The following is a 19117-nucleotide window of genomic DNA, read 5'->3' on the forward strand; positions in this document are numbered from 1 at the left end:
GCCACTAAAAAGGTGAAGCATTTTGTTAATAAATAACCGCGATATGGGAAGCATTCCCCGCGTAGGAAGGACTATCCCCCGCACTTTGTTGTTCGTGGTTTGAGCGTTAAATCAATATTAATGCAGCGGCGCGAGTCGTTATTCTTACGTCACTATCGCTCGTCAGGAATATCGCGTTCTGCCAGCATCGTAAACAAAGGGAACAATGGGGTCGCGCGGTTTAGCGATTGTTGCGTAAAGTTTAAGCAAGTGTTTAAAGCCTGAACATTTAATTCTGCTTCAGTTTGTATCTTCATCGTAGTGGAAAGCAAAAGTCAGAAATATGCGGAGAGTTAGGATTTAAATGTTAGAATATTTCAGGCGAAAGTTGAATTACAAACTTCACAAACAATTTTATTTGCTTTTGAGTTATACCAGGATACATTTATTTGCGTGCTGATTGTATTTGTTCATTCTGTGGACCAGTGGTTTCCAAACTTCTAGCATCTTACAGGAAATATAAATAGATATTGCCGCCCCTTACTAGCATTTTAGGTGTTCATTGTTAAACAACAAACAACTGTTCATAACATTATCAATATTCTTGGTTCGTTCGACTCAAAAATTGTACTGAGAAGTTTATAGAAAGAAAAAAATAATCAATCCAAAATAATTTTAAACATGCCTCTTTGAACGTTAGAAACGGCACCTAGGTTGGGAAGCAATGCTCTAAAGCAGAATATTGTTTTCCACTGAATTAACTTTGTATCGAAAGGTTTTCAAAATGAAGTTCCTTGTTGTATTTTGTTTCGTGTTTTTAGTTTCATTTGTTGAATGTTCAAGGTATATCGGGTGAGATCTGTTTGCAGGTTATATTATGATACTTTAAAAAGCAAAAGCATTTTATAAAGAATAGATTTATTTTTATTTACTTTACAATTACTGTTAAAATAACTTTAATTGTTTAAAATTGTACTTTGAATAAACCAAAGAAATTGTTTCTAATATTATTATTAATCACAACTTAACTTTAAGTAAATAATCTAAGTGTGAATAAGTAAAAAAAAACGCAGAGTCATGCTTGTGAAAATGCTGAGTAATGTTTTGCAGAGACCAAGTTTGGAGTTTTATTCCAAAAAATCAAGATCAGTTGAATTTTATTAAAACTCTGACGTCACACCATGACGTGAGTATTGCGTAACAATACCTATGTTATGACGTCATAATAATAAAAAACAAAAAGTTAAAAACGACTGAAGGACTTCAAAATTAAATTCTGATTAAAATAATTATGCTGTTCTATGACGTCAATAAAGCTCCAAATATGATTAATGACGTAACAATAGAAATAGAATGAATGTTTTTGTTTAAAGTTGGATGTTTGGAAAACTCCAACAAACGTGGGAAAGCAAGTTGACTTCCGGGTTCTTGCAAACAGTGTGACGTCACTACAACAATTGATGACGTCAAATGGTATGACGTATAAAGTGAAAATCGAGGATGTTCAGGTTCTTGTGGAAAACGAACGTAAAAGTCGAGTCGAGAAATCGAGTAAAGCGAAGAGTTTGTCGAGTTTTGATTACTCGGTTTATCACAACGCACTAGAGGTGAGTAGAAACTCATTTTGCTCGTTTATTAGCGAGTACTCGGTTTATCACAAGAGGTGAGTAAAAACTCATTTTGCTCGTTTATTAGCGAGTACTCGGTTTATCACAAGAGGTGAGTAGAAACTATTTTTTTACTTTTTTGTAAAGTGAGTTCTTTAAAACTTACTTTTACGGTGAAAACATTTAAATCCGCTTATTTTGGTGCAGATCTACGAATGGATGGACCTTGTGACGTCAGAATATTCGTTTGTGACGAAGGTTCAGTTGGGGGTGACATTTGAGGGGAGACCAATTTACTTGCTTGAGATCAAAAAGAATTCTTTTCCTGGTAAAAAAGCGATTTATATCGACGCCCTCATTCATTGCAGAGAGTGGATTTCAGGAGCTACAACAATGTTCACATTTCACCAGGTATGACGTCATATTGGGAATAATCCATCAGTTATGACGTCATTATAAGGATGCTCCATAAGGTATGACGTCATAATTTTCCCATTTTTTAGATTTTAGTCTTACTGACAGAATCTATCAGGTAGCAAGTAAAAAATGTTTTCAGAAATCTGGGTTATGACGTCAAATAATTTTCTTGTTATGACATCACAATGCTATTGTTTTGTTGCAGATACTGACCAACAGCGACCTCCAGTGGATGCTTGATGCATTTGATTGGATTTTCGTTCCAATGATAAACATCGATGGATACGTTCACACCTGGGTCAGACAACTAACTGGTTGCCTATTTACTTATAATTGGGGCTAAAATTAACTATTTATATATGTTTTTAATATGAGATTTCTATGTTTAGGAAAATGACCGACTTTGGAGAAAAACTCGAAGTACAACCGCCACTAGTGGGTGCACCGGAGTTGATGGTAACAGAAATTGGGATTTTCAGTGGTCGGGTAAGTTTGTAAGCTACACATTTCTACGTAGATAGGTTTGCAAAATATATATTCCATGTATTTTTTTACTTTTCACGAAAAATTTCTACTTTCACATAAAGTTTAAAATAGAGTACTCGGATCTTTTTGAAAAACCTTAAATGCAATATTTAAATATACTCAATTAAAATGCCTGTTCACTGGATAATAATGTGCTAGCAACGTTAGAACTTAAACCATTTAGAGCATTACTGCTCATCTGATCAAAAGGTGAATGATAAACGCTAGCAAAGCTGTTCTGGTTGATCAAAAGTTGAATAAGGAGATCACGTTTCTTGTGGTATTGACCTTAGCGTTGCTTCTCCAGCCACTGACCACTGAGTGACCATCTCATGCTGTCCAGCGTGTAATGTTACCCTGCTTATGTAAATAGCTGGTGGTCAGTGGTTGTAATGTTGATAAACATATATTTGAAAGCTTGATCTCTAACACTGACTAATTTCTTGGGCATTCCTTATTGATTTTCCTGTCAATTATGCCGGAGTTTTCGATGTTTAGTTTCAGGAGCAAGTGAAAGACCTTGCGCTTCAAATTATTACGGACCTCTCCCGCATTCCGAGTCTGAAGTCCGACATCTTGCAAACTACATCATGGAGAAGAGTGATTCCATCAAAGCGGCTCTCACCATCCATTCCTACACACAGTATGTTCTATTCCCATACAGTTACGCCCAAGGAGTTTACACTTCCAACTATGATGAACTGGTGAGACACATGCGGCTTCCAATTACTTATATTTAAAGTTTTAATGATCGTTTTGATCTTTTTAAATCTGTCAACCCGGTAAAGTTATTATAAAGTCATTGATCATGTGTTTATGACGTGATACTGGGTCGTTTGTCCTTGATGAAGTAAACTTCTTAAATTTATATCACTGCCTTAGCTGTCGAACCTTGTGCCTTCTTCTTAGGCCAAAAATTTTTTGTGAAAACTTTTACATAAACTTTTACAAATACGTTCTGCTAATTAAAAATACTTTTTTTTCGAAAACCTCTAACCAAATCAAATCATTTCATCAATGATGCAAGCAGGGCAGGCTAGAAAAACAACTAGCTTGCAGGTAGGTTTGAACTCATAACCTCTGTCATACCGGTTCCGTCGCTCTACCAACTGAGCTGCGCAGGCTGAGAGGAGGGAGTCGAGAAACAACCATACGCCATTACTTGCTGCATCCTGTTCGTAAACTAGCCTGCGGTGAGGTTCGAACTCACGACCTTGGTCCTACTGGGACAGTTGTTGTATACGCACGTGTGTGTATTTTTTATTCGCTTTCTATTCTTATTAGACTTGATTCTACACTCTGTCATAGTTTACGTTTTAATTTCAGTACGCGCTTGCTGGAAACATGAGCGAAGCGATTTACGAAGTTCACCAGAAGACATTCATCTACGGCCACGACGCTGATACATTTCTATGTAAGTTGATACAGAGCTTAGTGATCAAGCTGCTATTAGTTGTTGTGAATAGCATCAGTGGCTGTTGTGATGAATGTATCGTTATTCCTAAATGTTGTTGAACAATGTTGTGTTTTATGCTCAGACGAAGCGGGAGGAGTCACGCATGACTGGTTGTACGCTGTGGCTGGCATCGAACTGAGCTTCTTGTTCGAACTGAGGGACACTGGAGAGTTCGGCTTCATCCTTCCTCCAGATCAAATCATCCCGAGTGGAGAGGAGTTCCTCGCCGCCATACAAACACTCGTTGCTATGGTTACCGAGCAAGAGGGGAGCGGATGACCTTTGACAACTTCATTTTTCTGCCTATTCAATAAGAGAGAGAACTTCTACGATTTTGATAATTGAAATCTACTGATGTACTTTCTATGCATAACATTGTTCGCCAAAGCTCCCATTTCTTGAAAATCGCAAAATAGATGATGAATAATGGAGTCTTATTGTGTTTACTGCGTTAAAATAAGATTTACTTGAGCTATGAGAACATAAAGCGGGTCACAGCGCGGTTTAAAAGCGTCAATTATCTTGCAATAAAGATATTATGGATAACTTACTAGTTGGTGCTAAAGTTTTGTGTGTTATGTCACAAATGTAAAAAGTGTTGAATGTGGGACTTTGTGTGAGTAATATTGAATATCCCGAATACCAGCTTTCAAGACTATTTCTACTTTGACAAAATCCAGACGCAATCTGCATTAAATGTCCCTGATATAAAGCGCTGAATCAATATTAATCCACTTAGCATAATGTTGTAATGCGGGAGCCTCTATTGTATTCCAACCCAATATTCTTGTTGGTGTACCGTTATTACGTCACAATAGTAAAGCGCTCGTGTGGATTCCATGACAATCGGAAAACAATGGAACAAAGGCGTCGCGCGCTTTGTCGATTAAAATTGCATTACGCCCATAAATACGAGGTTTATTGGATGTTTTTATGGCAACTTGCCGCTAACCATTAACCGACCTGAAGTTGTCATTTCAGTGCAAAGTAGAAGTCAAGAAACATACAGAGAGTTTGTTTTTACTTGGTGGCGCACCTAGAGACATATTAAAACGTCGCGGCGCACTTTGCGAGCGAAGCGAGCGCGAAATTTTTGAGGTGTACCGGTATTTCTTTAAAATTGCTTGCAATTTTTTGTTATATAGGCTTTATAGTTACATATCTTTAAAGGGACTCTACTAGCCTTGAAACCAAAATAAGAACAACAGCAACTTAGGAATGAAAGACAGTTAGAAAAAAGGCGAAAATAGGAGTAATACCTAATAGTCGTAATAATGACGAAATCGAAATCAGACCTAAATTGCCAAAATAATGCCTATAGAACCTCTAATCTAACCCCAAGCCCCACCTAGAACTATCACCAACTCCCCTAATATTTTCAACCCTAACCCAATTGCTAACACCACAAACTACCCGCCCATAAGCCCAAACAGGGGCAAAACATCTAGGGCCAAAACAGCGGCGACCAAATGGCGACAACAAACGGCCAATGCCAGACAAGTGGCCCTCAATCATCCCATACCCTTTCGCTACAGTCTGGGACTTAATGTTGTCCATTCGGAGAAAAAAAATGTTGTCCATTGAAGCATTTTTCCGATTAATTTTGGACTTATTTCGACATGTTTAGGATCTTATGTAGACTATTTTAGATCTTTTTTGTCGTGGTTATTTCTGTGGTTATAATACTATGGTATTAGGCTATAGATTATGTGATTTAGATGTTGTTGCTTTAAAGGTCTTATTGTGTTTTCTACTTGAAAGTACTGTGAAATCAATGAGCTAAGCTCAATAGGAAAGTAAAAATACATGTTTTACATATCACAATATTTTTCCTTTTTCTCGCGGCGCACCTGGCAACCTTTCATGGCGCACCAGTGCGCCGCGGCGCATCGGTTCAGAAGCGCTGGGTTAGAGCAATATGAAACTACTTGTTATATTTTGTTGCGTCTTTTTAGTTTCATTTGTTGAAAGTTCGGCCAGATATGAGGGGTAAGTAGCATCCAGCATTTTGTTTTAGAGGGGCATAAAAATGTTCAGCGATGACGTCAAAAAGCTACGCCATAACGTTACGTCATAAAACAATTTGTCAACACTTGTGCTTCCACAAACAGTGCTCAAATATATAAATTCAGTTTAAGCACGAAATTATTGCGTTTAATTGGTTTAAGATGACAAAAATTTCAATTTATAGTTAAAGAACAGCATTTATCACCGAATTTAGCAGAAAATGTTCTTTGTAGAGCTTGTGAGTTCACACAGCGTAATATGCCAAAGTATGGACGTTGCCTTTCAGCCGAATAGATTTCACTAAAACGCACAAAAGGTTTAATAATGGATGAAAGTTTGCGCCAAGCTCGAAAATTTTGTATCGACTGGGTTAAAATTGGCAAAAATGTAGTTTTGAGGGGAAATGGCCTGATGCCCCTAGATCCGCCCCTGGTAACTGAAATAATATTTACTTATTTAACCAATCATTGGAAGTACATAAATATTACATGAAGCACAAGTTTATTATTAACTGTATTATAAACTTAAATTTGATTGTTTTACATTGCATTGTGAAGAAATGAAAATTGATTAATGAAGAAATTGTTCTTAATTGGTAAATATTTAATTGTGATTAACTAAAACACAAACCGTTGAGTCATGCTTGTGAAAATGCTGACTCATGTTTTGCAGAAACCAAATTTGGAGTTTTATTCCAAATAATCAAGATCAGTTGAATTTTATTAAAGCTCTGACGTCATACTAACTTAGGTCTATTGGTTTGTGGATATTTTGTGTCAATACATGGGCAGTTTGGATAAACCACAACGTTTGGGCAAACTTTTGTTATATACACTCACTACTTGTAAAATAAGATACGTGAGATCCAGAAATAATAAGAAAATATGTAACACATGCCAAATGTTGCAATGATAAAAAGAATCATTCGAAATTAAGGAACTGACGTCACCAGTATAAAGAAAAAATATACTCCTTTAAAAAACATCTGATCGTGGTTTACTTGGGTTTATAAACTCTGTTTTATTGTTGATGTCACAATGAAGTTAAGTTGCGGTTTAGATTTAGTTGGAATAAGAATAATAAAAAGTCAATGTTGGGCCATTTCAACTTTCACCAGCGGAGCTTATACTTTCCTAATAACATAATGTTACACGTTCAACATAACAAAATTTTCGTAAACACGGTCACAACACAAAATTGTAACAAGACATTTACAAATTTACTTCTACAATCCAAATTATGCTAATATAAAGTTATGGTTGACTTTAAATTCACATTAAAATAAAATTCAGAAACTTCCAGATTTGCACTTTTACGTTTATCAGCGAAATATTCGTCACATATAATTACATTGACAAACTGGACAAGTTTCACATATGAACAACTTTCCAAGACATAAAACAATTCCCAAAACACCCCAAATTTAAAAATAAAACAAAAAACTTCGTTAAAACCGGTCATTCTCGGGGAATCCCCCATACCAATATAACAATACAGTGTTTGTGTCTCTGTCTGTGCGTCAGGGGTACTTCCCCTTGACCCTGCGGGCCAGCTCGGCCACCCCGGCCAGGAATTCCTCCCCGGTGGGCACGATTTGTTCCGGGGGGAGCAGGAACCCGAACTGCCCGGTGTCCCTCAGTTCCACCGTCAAGTTGATGTCGATTCCAGCCACAGCTTGGCACCAGTCGGCCGTGACACCACTCGACTCGTCTGTAAGTGGAAAACTTCAATTTTTACGACTTCTTAATACATTTTCTGCTAGTATTACGTTAATGCTTTACTGATAAAGCACTTCATTTGGCAAAAAAGAGAAAATTCTGATAACTTTTCTTTCGGATTCGTGCGATAATGTGTAAATGTCATGAGATTCAGCTCAATCATTTTACCGCTTTCTCGTATTCACCACGTTCTGGGTAAATTACCAAATCAATTCTACGGATATCCAAACATAAATGGTTTAGATACAATTCTCCTTGAACCGAGTATTAGCACCATTAACAAAACTTCACGACAACTCACAGAGAACTTCTGCGCCTGCTCCGTAGCTGTACTCCATCCCATGAACCTTAAACATCGCTTCACTCATCGCACGAGCTGTGGCGTTCTGAACAAAACAACTGATGTCAGCGGAACTAATGGGATTTTACAGTATTGAAGCGGTTGATGCTTTATTGCGAGATGCGTAGATCGAACAAGCGGGACAGCGCAACACAACACTGGATTATAAAGCACAACACAAAAAAGGCAAATTGCACGCTTCGCTAAGCGCGCCCCGACGCAGAACCAAAGTTGACGTTGCTGACGAGCAGACCACGGATCTGAAACTTTCTTGAATGCAAAAGTGAGAGGTTTGTGATCAGTATAAGCTGTGAAGTTGCGACCTTCAAGGAAGTAGCGAAAGTGCCTGATTGCTAGGTGTAGTGCTAACAACTCGCGATCGAAGGCACTGTACCTGGTTTCGGGTTTTCTCAGTTGACGACTGAAAAACGTCAGGGGGACCCAGCAGCCTTCTTTAAGTTGTTGGATGACTGCGCCGACGGCAGACTGCGAAGCATCAACTGTGAGCGCGATGCTGGCTTGCCACTCCGGGTGATGCAAAAGCGTTGCGTTAGCGAGTGCATTCTTTGCTTTGTCGAAAGCTTCCTGAAGAACGCGAGTCCAAATGAGTGACCTCGGCTTGCCGGATAAGGAACCATACAGGGGCTTCATAATGTCTGCGACATTTGGAATAAACCTGTGAAAGAAGTTTATTAACCGCAAAACTCCTGTAAACCCTTGACGGTTTGAGGCACAGGAAAGTTCTTGATTGCGTCAACTTTCGAAGGCAGAGGTTTGACTCCGCGCTGGTCAACGAAATGACCGAGGAACTCCAGGCTTTCTTTACCGAACTCGCACTTTTGCAGGTTCAAAACAAGACCGTGGTCTAAAAGCCGCTGAAAAGGCTGCGTTAAGTGTTGCATATGAGCAGCCTTGGTTGGGCTAGGAACTAGAATGTCATCGAGGTAAACATAAATAAAGTGCAAACCTTGACAAATTGAGTCCATCATCCTCTGAAAAGTTACGACCAGAAACCCGGTCCCAAAGAAAAAATAGACTGAAAGTATTGCCGGCTGTCTTCGCTATCACAGGCAGCCGGCCTTGTCGTTTCCCTGAAAAGAACACGGTGGGCTGCATTGACGTGCGTCTGCTTCAAAGCGTCTAAGGTAGAAACATATACCAGTAGTTTTATCGCTGATATTGCGAAATTGCTAACCGCGTTGCACCTTGCTTACAGCAAACTCATTGTTGCTACTGCGAGAAAGCCATAAAATGTCTGCCTTCAGAGCCAATCGACGAAGATCTGTGGTATCCTCGCGAGCCAATACTAACCGGATATCCTCAGGCATGTGTTGCAAAAACAAATGTTCAAAAAGAAAACAAGAACGGTGGTCTCCGAGTAGGGAAAGCATCTCGTCCATTAAAACAGAGGGTTTCTTGTCGCCCAAAGGAGGCATGTTTAAAAGCTGCGCTGCTCGTTCCTGCTTGGAAAGCAGGTCAATTAAACGTGCTGCAGTTCCTTGGTCAAGCGCAGAAACTATGTAATAGAACTTAGTTTTATCTTCAACAAATTTCTGAATAGCAAACTGCGCCTCTACCTGCTGCAGCCAAACACGTGGCTGTGATGGCCACAACATAGGAAGCTTGATCGAAACGGCGTGTTCAGCTTCCATCTTCGACTTTAAAAGAACGTTTCAAAGTTGCGGGGTCACCAGTGAAGCGGTTGATGCTTTATTGCGAGATGCGTAGATGGAATAAGGGGGTCAGCGCAACACAACACTCGATTATAAAGCACAACACAAAAAAAAGGCAAATTGCACGCTTCGCTAAGCGCGCGCCGACGCGGAATCATGTACGCCACAGTATAGTTGTTTAAGTTTGTTTAATACATTGTGAGATCGAAGGAATGCGCGTTTAAATAACAACACAAAAACAAAACAAGGATTATGGGCGGAGATACATAACGGTAGTAAAGGGTAACCCCGGTTATAAGTTCTTATTTCAATTACTGAAGCAAAATTTGCAACTAACTTAAATAATTCGCTGAGTTAATTTCTGTTTCACTCAAATCACAAAAAAACCTGCTCCTCATAGTTGCTGGGGTATTTCCCCAAAGCGTAGCTGTAAGGGAAGAATATTGCTTGAGCGAACGAATGAACGGAAATGACGGCTTTGATCGACCGATTGTTCGCCGCGATGAAGCGCGCGATGTGACGCACTTCCGGTTCAGATTCCGCGTGAGTTCCGTGATAAAGAGAAGAGCATTGCTCGGGAGTCGAACTCTCGCCTGTTGGAACATAACATGGTCGTGACCACAAGGATAAAATACACATGGTCGTGATCACGAGGATAAATTACACAACATGGTCGTGACCACGAGGATAAATTACACAACATGGTCGTGACCACAAGAATAAAATACACATGGTCGTGATCACGAGGATAAATTACACAACATGGTCGTGACCATGAGGATAAATTACACAACATGGTCGTGACCATGAGGATAAATTACACAACATGGTCGTGACCACGAGGACAAATCACACAACATGGTCGTGACCACGAGGATAAATTACACAACATGGTCGTAACCGCCAGGATAAATCACACAACATGGTCGTGACCACGAGGATAAATTACACAACATTGTCGTAACCGCCAGGATAAATTACACAACATGGTCGTGACCACGAGGATAAATCACACAACATGGTCGTAACCGCTAGGATAAATTGCACAACATGGTCGTGACCACGAGGATAAATTACACAACATGGTCGTGACCACGAGGATAAATTACACAACATGGTCGTGACCACGAGGATAAATTACACAACATAGTCGTGACCACGAGGATAAATTACACAACATGGTCGTGACCACGAGGACAAATCACACAACATGGTCGTAACCGCCAGGATAAATTGCACAACATGGTCGTGACCACGAGGATAAATTACATAACATGGTCGTAACCGCCAGGATAAATCACACAACATGGTCGTGACCACGAGGATAAATTACATAACATGGTCGTAACCGCCAGGATAAATCACACAACATGGTCGTGACCACGAGGATAAATTACACAACATTGTCGTAACCGCCAGGATAAATTACACAACATGGTCGTGACCACGAGGATAATTTATACAACATGGTCGATATTTTTTATTGGTTTGTTGATGGCTGCGCTCTGATTTTATTTATTCTTTTGCATCTTACAGGACATAGAATTATGGCGTAGCATTATGACGTACCTTCCCACTCAATGTCCCAGTTGCGGTTCCCATCGGCCCCGATGCACCGGGAATTCCCCCCGCTTCTCGTTTTGCGCCACAATCGGTTCGCGTCGTCGCTCTGTGACGTAACACTAACATTAATTATGACGTAACACTAACATTATTCAGTGCAATACAAACAAGGACCCACCGAGGGATGGCCATAGTACAGCGATAGCTATTGTTACGTCATAGTTACCCAGGTGTAGATAGCGCTTGGTATTGTTGCGTCATAGTTACCCAAGTGTGAATAGCTCTTTGTATTGTTACGTCATAGTTACCCAAGTGTCAATAGCTCTTTGTATTGTTACGTCATAGTTACCCAGGTGTAAATAGCGCTTGGCATTGTTACGTCATAGTTACCCAGGTGTGAATGTATCCATCGATGTTGATCATTGGAATGAAAAACCAATCCAAGTCATCGAGCATCCAAGAATAACTAGAGTTCAACAAAATCTAAACAAAAATCAAAAAAAAATTACAGAAAAGCTAGAAAGACAACTTTAAAAAGAGGCGACATTTCTCCAAACTAGTTAAATTATTTGTGGGGACTATTCACACCAGGCAAGATTGGTTTATTTAGATAAAATACTTCCAGTTTCCAGCTCACTTGAGTGAAGACGAACATGTTCGCAGCCGAGCTGATCCACTCCCGGGAATGAATCAGTGAGTCGACGTATATCGCAGGATTGTCCCCTCCCCTCGAAATATGGAGCGCGCTGATTGGTCGGCCTTCGTATGTCACGCCCACTTGCACCTTTGTGACGTAATCCAACTCTGACGCAACATTCATCCATTCTTCGATCTGTGACGTAACAATAACGTTTTTTGTGCGAGTTTAATTCGGCTTTTTAAGGTTTAAGCCAACCCAGGGTTTTCACACAATTTAATGGAAACTTCCCAAAAACAATTTATTGATTTAAAAAAACAAAAATTTGTAGAAAAAATTACATCGCTCTTGGTTATATCAGAAAACAAAAAGTATAAATATCATGGTGAACACGGTTAAAGTAGTTTAGAATTATTTACGACTGACTGCACTTTTAATAACTTGCACGCAAAATATCAATTCAATGACAGTCAAAGACTTTAAAGACTTTGTTGAAACTTGTCACATCCGCATTGCAACGCTTGTCTGCGATTAAATATAAATATTAGTAAAATAAGTACAAAAAATTTGAATCGATAAAGTTTCTTTGAATCGTTTGACATCTCGTTATCGATTCAGACATTTCTTGTAGATGTTATAATATGTAAATGTATATTATCAGTAAAAGTCTCGTCAGTATATCTGAATAAAAAACGCAACAACATAAATATTTGACAGAAGAAATAAACATAAAGGGAATAGAAATAAATTATAGATTGCCGGTTTGCAAACACGCAACTGGTAAGCTTAAATTAAGTGTAACGTTAAATAATATAAAAATGCAAACAACCCCGTGAAGTGGAAAATATCTTCGATAAAAAAAAAATAAATCCAAAGTCAGCTTCAACAAATTGCGCATGCGCACTAACCTCGTCCGCAGGGTGGTATCGAGAGTGGTTAAACTCCGACAAACTTCGTAATTGTGACGTCATCCTCGCCGACCTCTCCTGTGACGTCACACCCGATTTGAAGTCATCCATCATGACGTAATATTTGATGTGTCGCGAAGTAAGGTAAAGTTGAACTTGCTGTAGCGATTTGGTGGGGACGAGAACATCCATGGAATGTTGACTGTGGATCAGGATTTCCAACTTTATCAAGAAATTTCCACTTTATGTTTCATTAAACAACAACATTAAGCCTAGAATAAGGAAGGTTTACAACTATTTGGCTTTAATTTAAAGCTAAATTACACGTCCGTGTATAATTCGAATGACATAAGTTGTCGTGGCCGAGTTGTTAAGACGACAGACTAGAAATCTGTTGGGCTCTGCCCGCGTAGGTTCGAATCCTGCCGACAACGAATATTTATTTTAATTTTTTAAGTGACAAAAATACAATTTGTTTTTGTTTCTTTTTGACATAAGTTGTCGTGGCCGAGTGGTTAAGGCGACAGACTAGAAATCTGTTGGGCTCTGCCCGCGGAGGTTCGAATCCTGCCGACAACGGTTTGATTTTTATTTTTAAACTGACAAAAATACAATTTGTTTTTGTTTCTTTTTGCCATAAGTTGTCGTGGCCGAGTGTTTAGGCGACAAACTAGAAATCTGTTGGGCTCTGCCTGCGGAGGTTCGAATCCTGCCGACAACGATTTGATTTTTATTTTTAAACTGACAAAAATACAATTTTTTTTTGTTTCTTTTTGACATAAGTTGTCGTGGCCGAGTGGTTAAGGCGACAAACTTGAAATCTGTTGGGCTCTGCCTGCGTAGGTTCCAATCCTGCCGACAACGATTTGATTTTTATTTTTAAACTGACAAAAATACAATTTGTTTTTGTTTCTTTTTGACATAAGTTGTCGTGGCCGAGTGGTTAAGGCGACAGACTTGAAATCTGTTGGGCTCTGCCTGCGTAGGTTCGAATCTTGTCGACAACGAATATTTATTTTAATTCTTAAAGTGGCAAAAATACAATTTGTTTTTGTTTCTATTTGACATAAGTTGTCGTGGCCGAGTGGTTAAGGCGACAGACTAGAAATATGTTGGGCTCTGCCCGCGTAGGTTCGAATCCTGCCGACAACGATTTAATTTTTATTTTTAAACTGACAAAAATACATTTTGTTTATGTTTCTTTTTGACATAAGTTGTCGTGGCCGAGTGGTTTAGGCGACAAACTAGAAATCTGTTGGGCTCTGCCCGCGTAGGTTCGAATCCTGCCGGCAACGATTTGATTTTTATTTTTAAAGTGGCAAAAATACAATTTGTTTTTGTTTCTTTTTGACATAAGTTGTCGTGGCCGAGTGGTTTAGGCGACAAACTAGAAATCTGTTGGGCTCTGCCCGCGTAGGTTCGAATCCTGCCGGCAACGATTTTATTTTTATTTTTAAACTGACAAAAATACAATTTGTTTTTGTTTCTTTTTGACATAAGTTGTCGTGGCCGAGTGGTTTAGGCGACAAACTAGAAATCTGTTGGGCTCTGCCCGCGTAGGTTCGAATCCTGCCGGCAACGATTTTATTTTTATTTTTAAACTGACAAAAATACAATTTGTTTTTGTTTCTTTTTGACATAAGTTGTCGTGGCCGAGTGGTTTAGGCGACAAACTAGAAATCTGTTGGGCTCTGCCCGCGTAGGTTCGAATCCTGTCGACAACGATTTGATTTTTATTCTTAAAATGACAAAAATACAATTTGTTTTTGTTTATTTTTGACATAAGTTGTCGTGGCCGAGTGGTTAAGGCGTCAGACTAGAAATCTATTGGGCTCTGCCCGCGGAGGTTCGAATCCTTCCGACAACGAATATATATTTTAATTCATAAAGTGGCAAAATTACAGTTTGTTTTTGTTTCTTTTTGACATAAGTTGTCGTGGCCGAGTGGTTAAGGCGACAGACTAGAAATCTGTTGGTCTCTGCCCGCGTAGGTTCGAATCCTGCCGACAACGAATATTTATTTTAATTCTTAAAGTGGCAAAAATACAGTTTGTTTTTGTTTCTTTTTGACATAAGTTGTCGTGGCCGAGTGGTTAAGGCGACAGACTTGAAATCTGTTGGTCTCTGCCCGCGTAGATTCGAATCCTGCCGACAACGAATATTTATTTTAATTCTTAAAGTGGCAAAATTACAGTTTGTTTTTGTTTCTTTTTGACATAAGTTGTCGTGGCCGAGTGGTTAAGGCGACAGACTAGAAATCTGTTGGGCTCTGCCCGCGTAGATTCGAATCCTGCCGACAACGAATATTTATTTTAATTCTTTTTAATTCTGCGTAGGTTCGAATCCTGCCGACAACGATTTGAATTTAATTCTTAAAGTGACAAAAATACAATTTGTTTTTGTTTATTTTTGACATAAGTTATCGTGGCCGAGTGGTTAAGGCGACAGGCTTGAAATCTATTGGGCTCTGCCCGCGGAGGTTCGAATCCTGCCGACAACGAATATTTATTTTAATTCTTAAAGTGGCAAAAATACAATTTGTTTTTGTTTCTTTATGACATAAGTTGTCGTGGCCGCGTGGTCAAGGCGACAGACTAGAAATCTGTTGGTTTTGCCCGCGTAGGTTCGAATCCTGCCGACAACGATTTGAATTTAATTCTTAAAGTGACAAAAATACAATTTGTTTTTGTTTATTTTTGACATAAGTTATCGTGGCCGAGTGGTTAAGGCGACAGACTAGAAATCTATTGGGCTCTGCCCGCGGAGGTTCGAATCCTGCCGACAACGAATATTTATTTTAATTCTTAAAGTGGCAAAAATACAATTTGTTTTTGTTTCTTTTTGACAAAAGTTGTCGTGGCCGAGTGGTTAAGGCGACAGACTTGAAATCTGTTGGGCTCTGCCCGCGTAGGTTCGAATCCTGCCGACAACGAACATTTATTTTAATTCTTAAAATGACAAAAATACAGTTTGACAATTTGTTTTCGTTTCTTTTTGACATAAGTTGTCGTGGCCGAGTGGTTAAGGCGACAGACTAGAAATCTGTTGGGCTCTGCCCGCGTAGATTCCAATCCTGCCGACAACGATTATTTATTTTAATTCTTAAAATGACAAAAATACAATTTGTTTTTGTTTCATTTTCACATAAGTTGTCGTGGCCGCGTGGTTAAGGCGACAGACTAGAAATCTGTTGGGCTCTGCCCGCGTAGGTTCGAATCCTGCCGACAACGATTTGATTTTAATTCTTAAAGTGACAAAAATACAATTTGTTTTTGTTTATTTTGAAACAAGTTGTCGTGGCCGAGTGGTTAAGGCGACAGACTAGAAATCTGTTGGGCTCTGCCCGCGTAGATTCGAATCCTGCCGACAACGAATATTTATTTTAATTCTTAAAATGACAAAAATACAATTTGTTTTTGTTTCATTTTCACATAAGTTGTCGTGGCCGAGTGGTTAAGTCGACAGACTAGAAATCTGTTGGGCTCTGCCCGCGTAGGTTCGAATCCTGCCGACAACGAATATTTATTTTAATTCTTAAAGTGGCAAAACTACAATTTGTTTTTGTTTCATTTTGAAATAAGTTGTCGTGGCCGAGTGGTTAAGGCGACAGACTAGAAATCTGTTGGGCTCTGCCCGCGTAGGTTCGAATCCTGCCGACAACGAATATTTATTTTAATTCTTAAAGTGGCAAAAATACAATTTTTTTTGTTTCATTTTGAAATAAGTTGTCGTGGCCGAGTGGTTAAGGCGACAGACTAGAAATCTGTTGGGCTCTGCCCGCGGAGGTTCGAATCCTTCCGACAACGAATATATATTTTAATTCATAAAGTGGCAAAATTACAGTTTGTTTTTGTTTCTTTTTGACATAAGTTGTCGTGGCCGAGTGGTTAAGGCGACAGACTAGAAATCTGTTGGGCTCTGCCCGCGTAGGTTCGAATCCTGCCGACAACGAATATTTATTTTAATTCTTAAAGTGGCAAAAATACAGTTTGTTTTTGTTTCTTTTTGACATAAGTTGTCGTGGCCGAGAGGTTAAGGCGACAGACTAGAAATCTGTTGGGCTCTGCCCGCGTAGGTTCGAATCCTGCCGACAACGAATATTTATTTTAATTCTTAAAGTGGCAAAAATACAATTTGTTTTCGTTTATTTTTGACATAAGTTGTCGTGGCCGAGTGGTTAAGGCGACAGACTTGAAATCTGTTGGTCTCTGCCCGCGTAGATTCGAATCCTGCCGACAACGAATATTTATTTTAATTCTTAAAGTGGCAAAATTACAGTTTGTTTTTGTTTCTTTTTGACATAAGTTGTCGTGGCCGAGTGGTTAAGGCGACAGACTAGAAATCTGTTGGGCTCTGCCCGCGTAGATTCGAATCCTGCCGACAACGAATATTTATTTTAATTCTTAAAGTGGCAAAATTACAGTTTGTTTTTGTTTCTTTTTGACATAAGTTGTCGTGGCCGAGTGGTTAAGGCGACAGACTAGAAATCTGTTGGGCTCTGCCCGCGTAGGTTCGAATCCTGCCGACAACGAATATTTATTTTAATTCTTAAAGTGGCAAAAATACAATTTGTTTTTGTTTCTTTTTGACAAAAGTTGTCGTGGCCGAGTGGTTAAGGCGACAGACTTGAAATCTGTTGGGCTCTGCCCGCGTAGGTTCGAATCCTGCCGACAACGAACATTTATTTTAATTCTTAAAATGACAAAAATACAGTTTGACAATTTGTTTTCGTTTCTTTTTAACATAAGTTGTCGTGGCCGAGTGGTTAAGGCGACAGACTAGAAATCTGTTTGGCTCTGCCCGCGTAGATTCCAATCCTGCCGACAACGATTATTTATTTTAATTCTTAAAATGACAAAAATACAATTTGTTTTTGTTTCATTTTCACATAAGTTGTCGTGGCCGCGTGGTTAAGGCGACAGACTAGAAATCTGTTGGGCTCTGCCCGCGTAGGTTCGAATCCTGCCGACAACGATTTGATTTTAATTCTTAAAGTGACAAAAATACAATTTGTTTTTGTTTATTTTTGACAGAAGTTATCGTGGCTGAGTGGTTAAGGCGACAGGCTTGAAATCTATTGGGCTCTGCCCGCGGAGGTTCGAATCCTGCCGACAACGAATATTTATTTTAATTCTTAAAGTGGCAAAAATACAATTTGTTTTTGTTTCTTTATGACATAAGTTGTCGTGGCCGTGTGGTCAAGGCGACAGACTAGAAATCTGTTGGTCTCTGCCCGCGTAGGTTCGAATCCTGCCGACAACGATTTGAATTTAATTCTTAAAGTGACAAAAATACAATTTGTTTTTGTTTATTGTTGACATAAGTTATCGTGGCCGAGTGGTTAAGGCGACAGACTAGAAATCTGTTGGGCTCTGCCCGCGTAGGTTCGAATCCTGCCGACAACGAATATTTATTTTAATTCTTAAAATGACAAAAATACAGTTTGACAATTTGTTTTCGTTTCTTTTTGACATAAGTTGTCGTGGCCGAGTGGTTAAGGCGACAGACTTGAAATCTGTTGGGCTCTGCCCGCGTAGGTTCGAATCCTGCCGACAACGAATATTTATTTTAATTCTTAAAATGACAAAAATACAATTTGTTTTTGTTTCATTTTCACATAAGTTGTCGTGGCCGAGTGGTTAAGTCGACAGACTAGAAATCTGTTGGGCTCTGCCCGCGTAGGTTCGAATCCTGCCGACAACGAATATTTATTTTAATTCTTAAAGTGGCAAAACTACAATTTGTTTTTGTTTCATTTTGAAATAAGTTGTCGTGGCCGAGTGGTTAAGGCGACAGACTAGAAATCTGTTGGGCTCTGCCCGCGTAGATTCGAATCCTGCCGACAACGAATATTTATTTTAATTCTTAAAATGACAAAAATACAATTTGTTTTTGTTTCATTTTCACATAAGTTGTCGTGGCCGAGTTGTTAAGTCGACAGACTAGAAATCTGTTGGGCTCTGCCCGCGTAGGTTCGAATCCTGCCGACAACGAATATTTATTTTAATTCTTAAAGTGGCAAAACTACAATTTGTTTTTGTTTCATTTTGAAATAAGTTGTCGTGGCCGAGTGGTTAAGGCGACAGACTAGAAATCTGTTGGGCTCTGCCCGCGTAGGTTCGAATCCTGCCGACAACGAATATTTATTTTAATTCTTAAAGTGGCAAAAATACAATTTTTTTTTGTTTCATTTTGAAATAAGTTGTCGTGGCCGAGTGGTTAAGGCGACAGACTAGAAATCTGTTGGGCTCTGCCCGCGTAGGTTCGAATCCTGCCTACAACGAATA

General features: G+C 39.2%; 2 protein-coding genes, 22 non-coding genes and 1 pseudogene across 24 annotated transcripts; 23 read left to right on the forward strand and 2 right to left on the reverse strand.

Moving 5' to 3' along the window:
- The first annotated feature begins 1454 nt into the window (after positions 1 to 1454).
- LOC146165731 (carboxypeptidase A1-like) lies at positions 1455 to 4263 on the forward strand. Its single transcript, XM_083381016.1, has 7 exons — positions 1455 to 1586; positions 1794 to 1997; positions 2209 to 2301; positions 2393 to 2489; positions 3033 to 3232; positions 3855 to 3942; positions 4067 to 4263. Exons 1-7 carry the CDS (start codon positions 1455 to 1457, stop codon positions 4261 to 4263), a joined length of 1011 nt encoding a protein of 336 aa, XP_083237142.1.
- Positions 4264 to 7510: 3247 nt separating this feature from the next.
- LOC146165732 (carboxypeptidase A1-like) lies at positions 7511 to 13022 on the reverse strand. Its single transcript, XM_083381017.1, has 7 exons — positions 12831 to 13022; positions 11923 to 12117; positions 11676 to 11768; positions 11292 to 11391; positions 10110 to 10315; positions 8011 to 8095; positions 7511 to 7701 (listed from the first exon to the last, which is right to left on the reverse strand). The coding sequence occupies exons 1-7, from the start codon at positions 13020 to 13022 to the stop codon at positions 7511 to 7513; spliced, it is 1062 nt and encodes a 353-aa protein (XP_083237143.1).
- On the reverse strand, positions 9114 to 9701 carry LOC146165733 (uncharacterized; annotated as a pseudogene).
- A 305-nt stretch (positions 13023 to 13327) lies between the features above and the next one.
- On the forward strand, positions 13328 to 13409 carry Trnas-aga (transfer RNA serine (anticodon AGA)). Its single transcript has one exon. It is a non-coding gene; the product is annotated as a tRNA-Ser (tRNA).
- A 491-nt stretch (positions 13410 to 13900) lies between these two features.
- Trnas-aga (transfer RNA serine (anticodon AGA)) lies at positions 13901 to 13982 on the forward strand. Its single transcript has one exon. It is a non-coding gene; the product is annotated as a tRNA-Ser (tRNA).
- A 778-nt stretch (positions 13983 to 14760) lies between these two features.
- Positions 14761 to 14842, forward strand: Trnas-aga (transfer RNA serine (anticodon AGA)). Its single transcript has one exon. It is a non-coding gene; the product is annotated as a tRNA-Ser (tRNA).
- Positions 14843 to 15050: 208 nt separating this feature from the next.
- On the forward strand, positions 15051 to 15132 carry Trnas-aga (transfer RNA serine (anticodon AGA)). The gene has a single exon. It is a non-coding gene; the product is annotated as a tRNA-Ser (tRNA).
- Positions 15133 to 15680: 548 nt separating this feature from the next.
- Positions 15681 to 15762, forward strand: Trnas-uga (transfer RNA serine (anticodon UGA)). Its single transcript has one exon. It is a non-coding gene; the product is annotated as a tRNA-Ser (tRNA).
- Positions 15763 to 15978: 216 nt separating this feature from the next.
- Trnas-aga (transfer RNA serine (anticodon AGA)) lies at positions 15979 to 16060 on the forward strand. The gene has a single exon. It is a non-coding gene; the product is annotated as a tRNA-Ser (tRNA).
- A 60-nt stretch (positions 16061 to 16120) lies between these two features.
- Trnas-aga (transfer RNA serine (anticodon AGA)) lies at positions 16121 to 16202 on the forward strand. The gene has a single exon. It is a non-coding gene; the product is annotated as a tRNA-Ser (tRNA).
- A 63-nt stretch (positions 16203 to 16265) lies between these two features.
- On the forward strand, positions 16266 to 16347 carry Trnas-aga (transfer RNA serine (anticodon AGA)). Its single transcript has one exon. It is a non-coding gene; the product is annotated as a tRNA-Ser (tRNA).
- A 63-nt stretch (positions 16348 to 16410) lies between these two features.
- Trnas-aga (transfer RNA serine (anticodon AGA)) lies at positions 16411 to 16492 on the forward strand. The gene has a single exon. It is a non-coding gene; the product is annotated as a tRNA-Ser (tRNA).
- A 62-nt stretch (positions 16493 to 16554) lies between these two features.
- Trnas-aga (transfer RNA serine (anticodon AGA)) lies at positions 16555 to 16636 on the forward strand. Its single transcript has one exon. It is a non-coding gene; the product is annotated as a tRNA-Ser (tRNA).
- A 63-nt stretch (positions 16637 to 16699) lies between these two features.
- Positions 16700 to 16781, forward strand: Trnas-aga (transfer RNA serine (anticodon AGA)). The gene has a single exon. It is a non-coding gene; the product is annotated as a tRNA-Ser (tRNA).
- A 63-nt stretch (positions 16782 to 16844) lies between these two features.
- Positions 16845 to 16926, forward strand: Trnas-aga (transfer RNA serine (anticodon AGA)). Its single transcript has one exon. It is a non-coding gene; the product is annotated as a tRNA-Ser (tRNA).
- A 208-nt stretch (positions 16927 to 17134) lies between these two features.
- Trnas-aga (transfer RNA serine (anticodon AGA)) lies at positions 17135 to 17216 on the forward strand. The gene has a single exon. It is a non-coding gene; the product is annotated as a tRNA-Ser (tRNA).
- A 63-nt stretch (positions 17217 to 17279) lies between these two features.
- Positions 17280 to 17361, forward strand: Trnas-aga (transfer RNA serine (anticodon AGA)). The gene has a single exon. It is a non-coding gene; the product is annotated as a tRNA-Ser (tRNA).
- Positions 17362 to 17424: 63 nt separating this feature from the next.
- Positions 17425 to 17506, forward strand: Trnas-uga (transfer RNA serine (anticodon UGA)). Its single transcript has one exon. It is a non-coding gene; the product is annotated as a tRNA-Ser (tRNA).
- Positions 17507 to 17722: 216 nt separating this feature from the next.
- Positions 17723 to 17804, forward strand: Trnas-aga (transfer RNA serine (anticodon AGA)). The gene has a single exon. It is a non-coding gene; the product is annotated as a tRNA-Ser (tRNA).
- Positions 17805 to 18153: 349 nt separating this feature from the next.
- Trnas-aga (transfer RNA serine (anticodon AGA)) lies at positions 18154 to 18235 on the forward strand. The gene has a single exon. It is a non-coding gene; the product is annotated as a tRNA-Ser (tRNA).
- Positions 18236 to 18306: 71 nt separating this feature from the next.
- On the forward strand, positions 18307 to 18388 carry Trnas-uga (transfer RNA serine (anticodon UGA)). Its single transcript has one exon. It is a non-coding gene; the product is annotated as a tRNA-Ser (tRNA).
- A 63-nt stretch (positions 18389 to 18451) lies between these two features.
- Positions 18452 to 18533, forward strand: Trnas-aga (transfer RNA serine (anticodon AGA)). Its single transcript has one exon. It is a non-coding gene; the product is annotated as a tRNA-Ser (tRNA).
- A 63-nt stretch (positions 18534 to 18596) lies between these two features.
- Positions 18597 to 18678, forward strand: Trnas-aga (transfer RNA serine (anticodon AGA)). The gene has a single exon. It is a non-coding gene; the product is annotated as a tRNA-Ser (tRNA).
- A 208-nt stretch (positions 18679 to 18886) lies between these two features.
- Trnas-aga (transfer RNA serine (anticodon AGA)) lies at positions 18887 to 18968 on the forward strand. The gene has a single exon. It is a non-coding gene; the product is annotated as a tRNA-Ser (tRNA).
- Positions 18969 to 19031: 63 nt separating this feature from the next.
- On the forward strand, positions 19032 to 19113 carry Trnas-aga (transfer RNA serine (anticodon AGA)). Its single transcript has one exon. It is a non-coding gene; the product is annotated as a tRNA-Ser (tRNA).
- The last annotated feature ends 4 nt before the right edge of the window (positions 19114 to 19117 follow it).

Source organism: Ascidiella aspersa, chromosome 2 (assembly GCF_963924565.1).
Source record: "Ascidiella aspersa chromosome 2, kaAscAspe10.2, whole genome shotgun sequence".
NCBI lineage: Eukaryota > Metazoa > Chordata > Ascidiacea > Phlebobranchia > Ascidiidae > Ascidiella > Ascidiella aspersa.

Coding starts and splice junctions, on each gene's coding strand:
- LOC146165731 (XM_083381016.1), top strand. CDS start 1,455: ATGACGTATAAAGTGAAAATCGAGGATGTTCAGGTTCTTGTGGAAAAC. Junction 2,490..3,032: donor TTGGGATTTTCAGTGGTCGG/GTAAGTTTGTAA, acceptor GTTTAGTTTCAG/GAGCAAGTGAAAGACCTTGC. Junction 3,943..4,066: donor CGACGCTGATACATTTCTAT/GTAAGTTGATAC, acceptor TTTTATGCTCAG/ACGAAGCGGGAGGAGTCACG.
- LOC146165732 (XM_083381017.1), bottom strand. CDS start 13,022: ATGGATGTTCTCGTCCCCACCAAATCGCTACAGCAAGTTCAACTTTAC. Junction 11,769..11,922: donor ACATGTTCGTCTTCACTCAA/GTGAGCTGGAAA, acceptor ATTTTTGTTTAG/ATTTTGTTGAACTCTAGTTA. Junction 7,702..8,010: donor AGCAGGCGCAGAAGTTCTCT/GTGAGTTGTCGT, acceptor TTCCACTTACAG/ACGAGTCGAGTGGTGTCACG.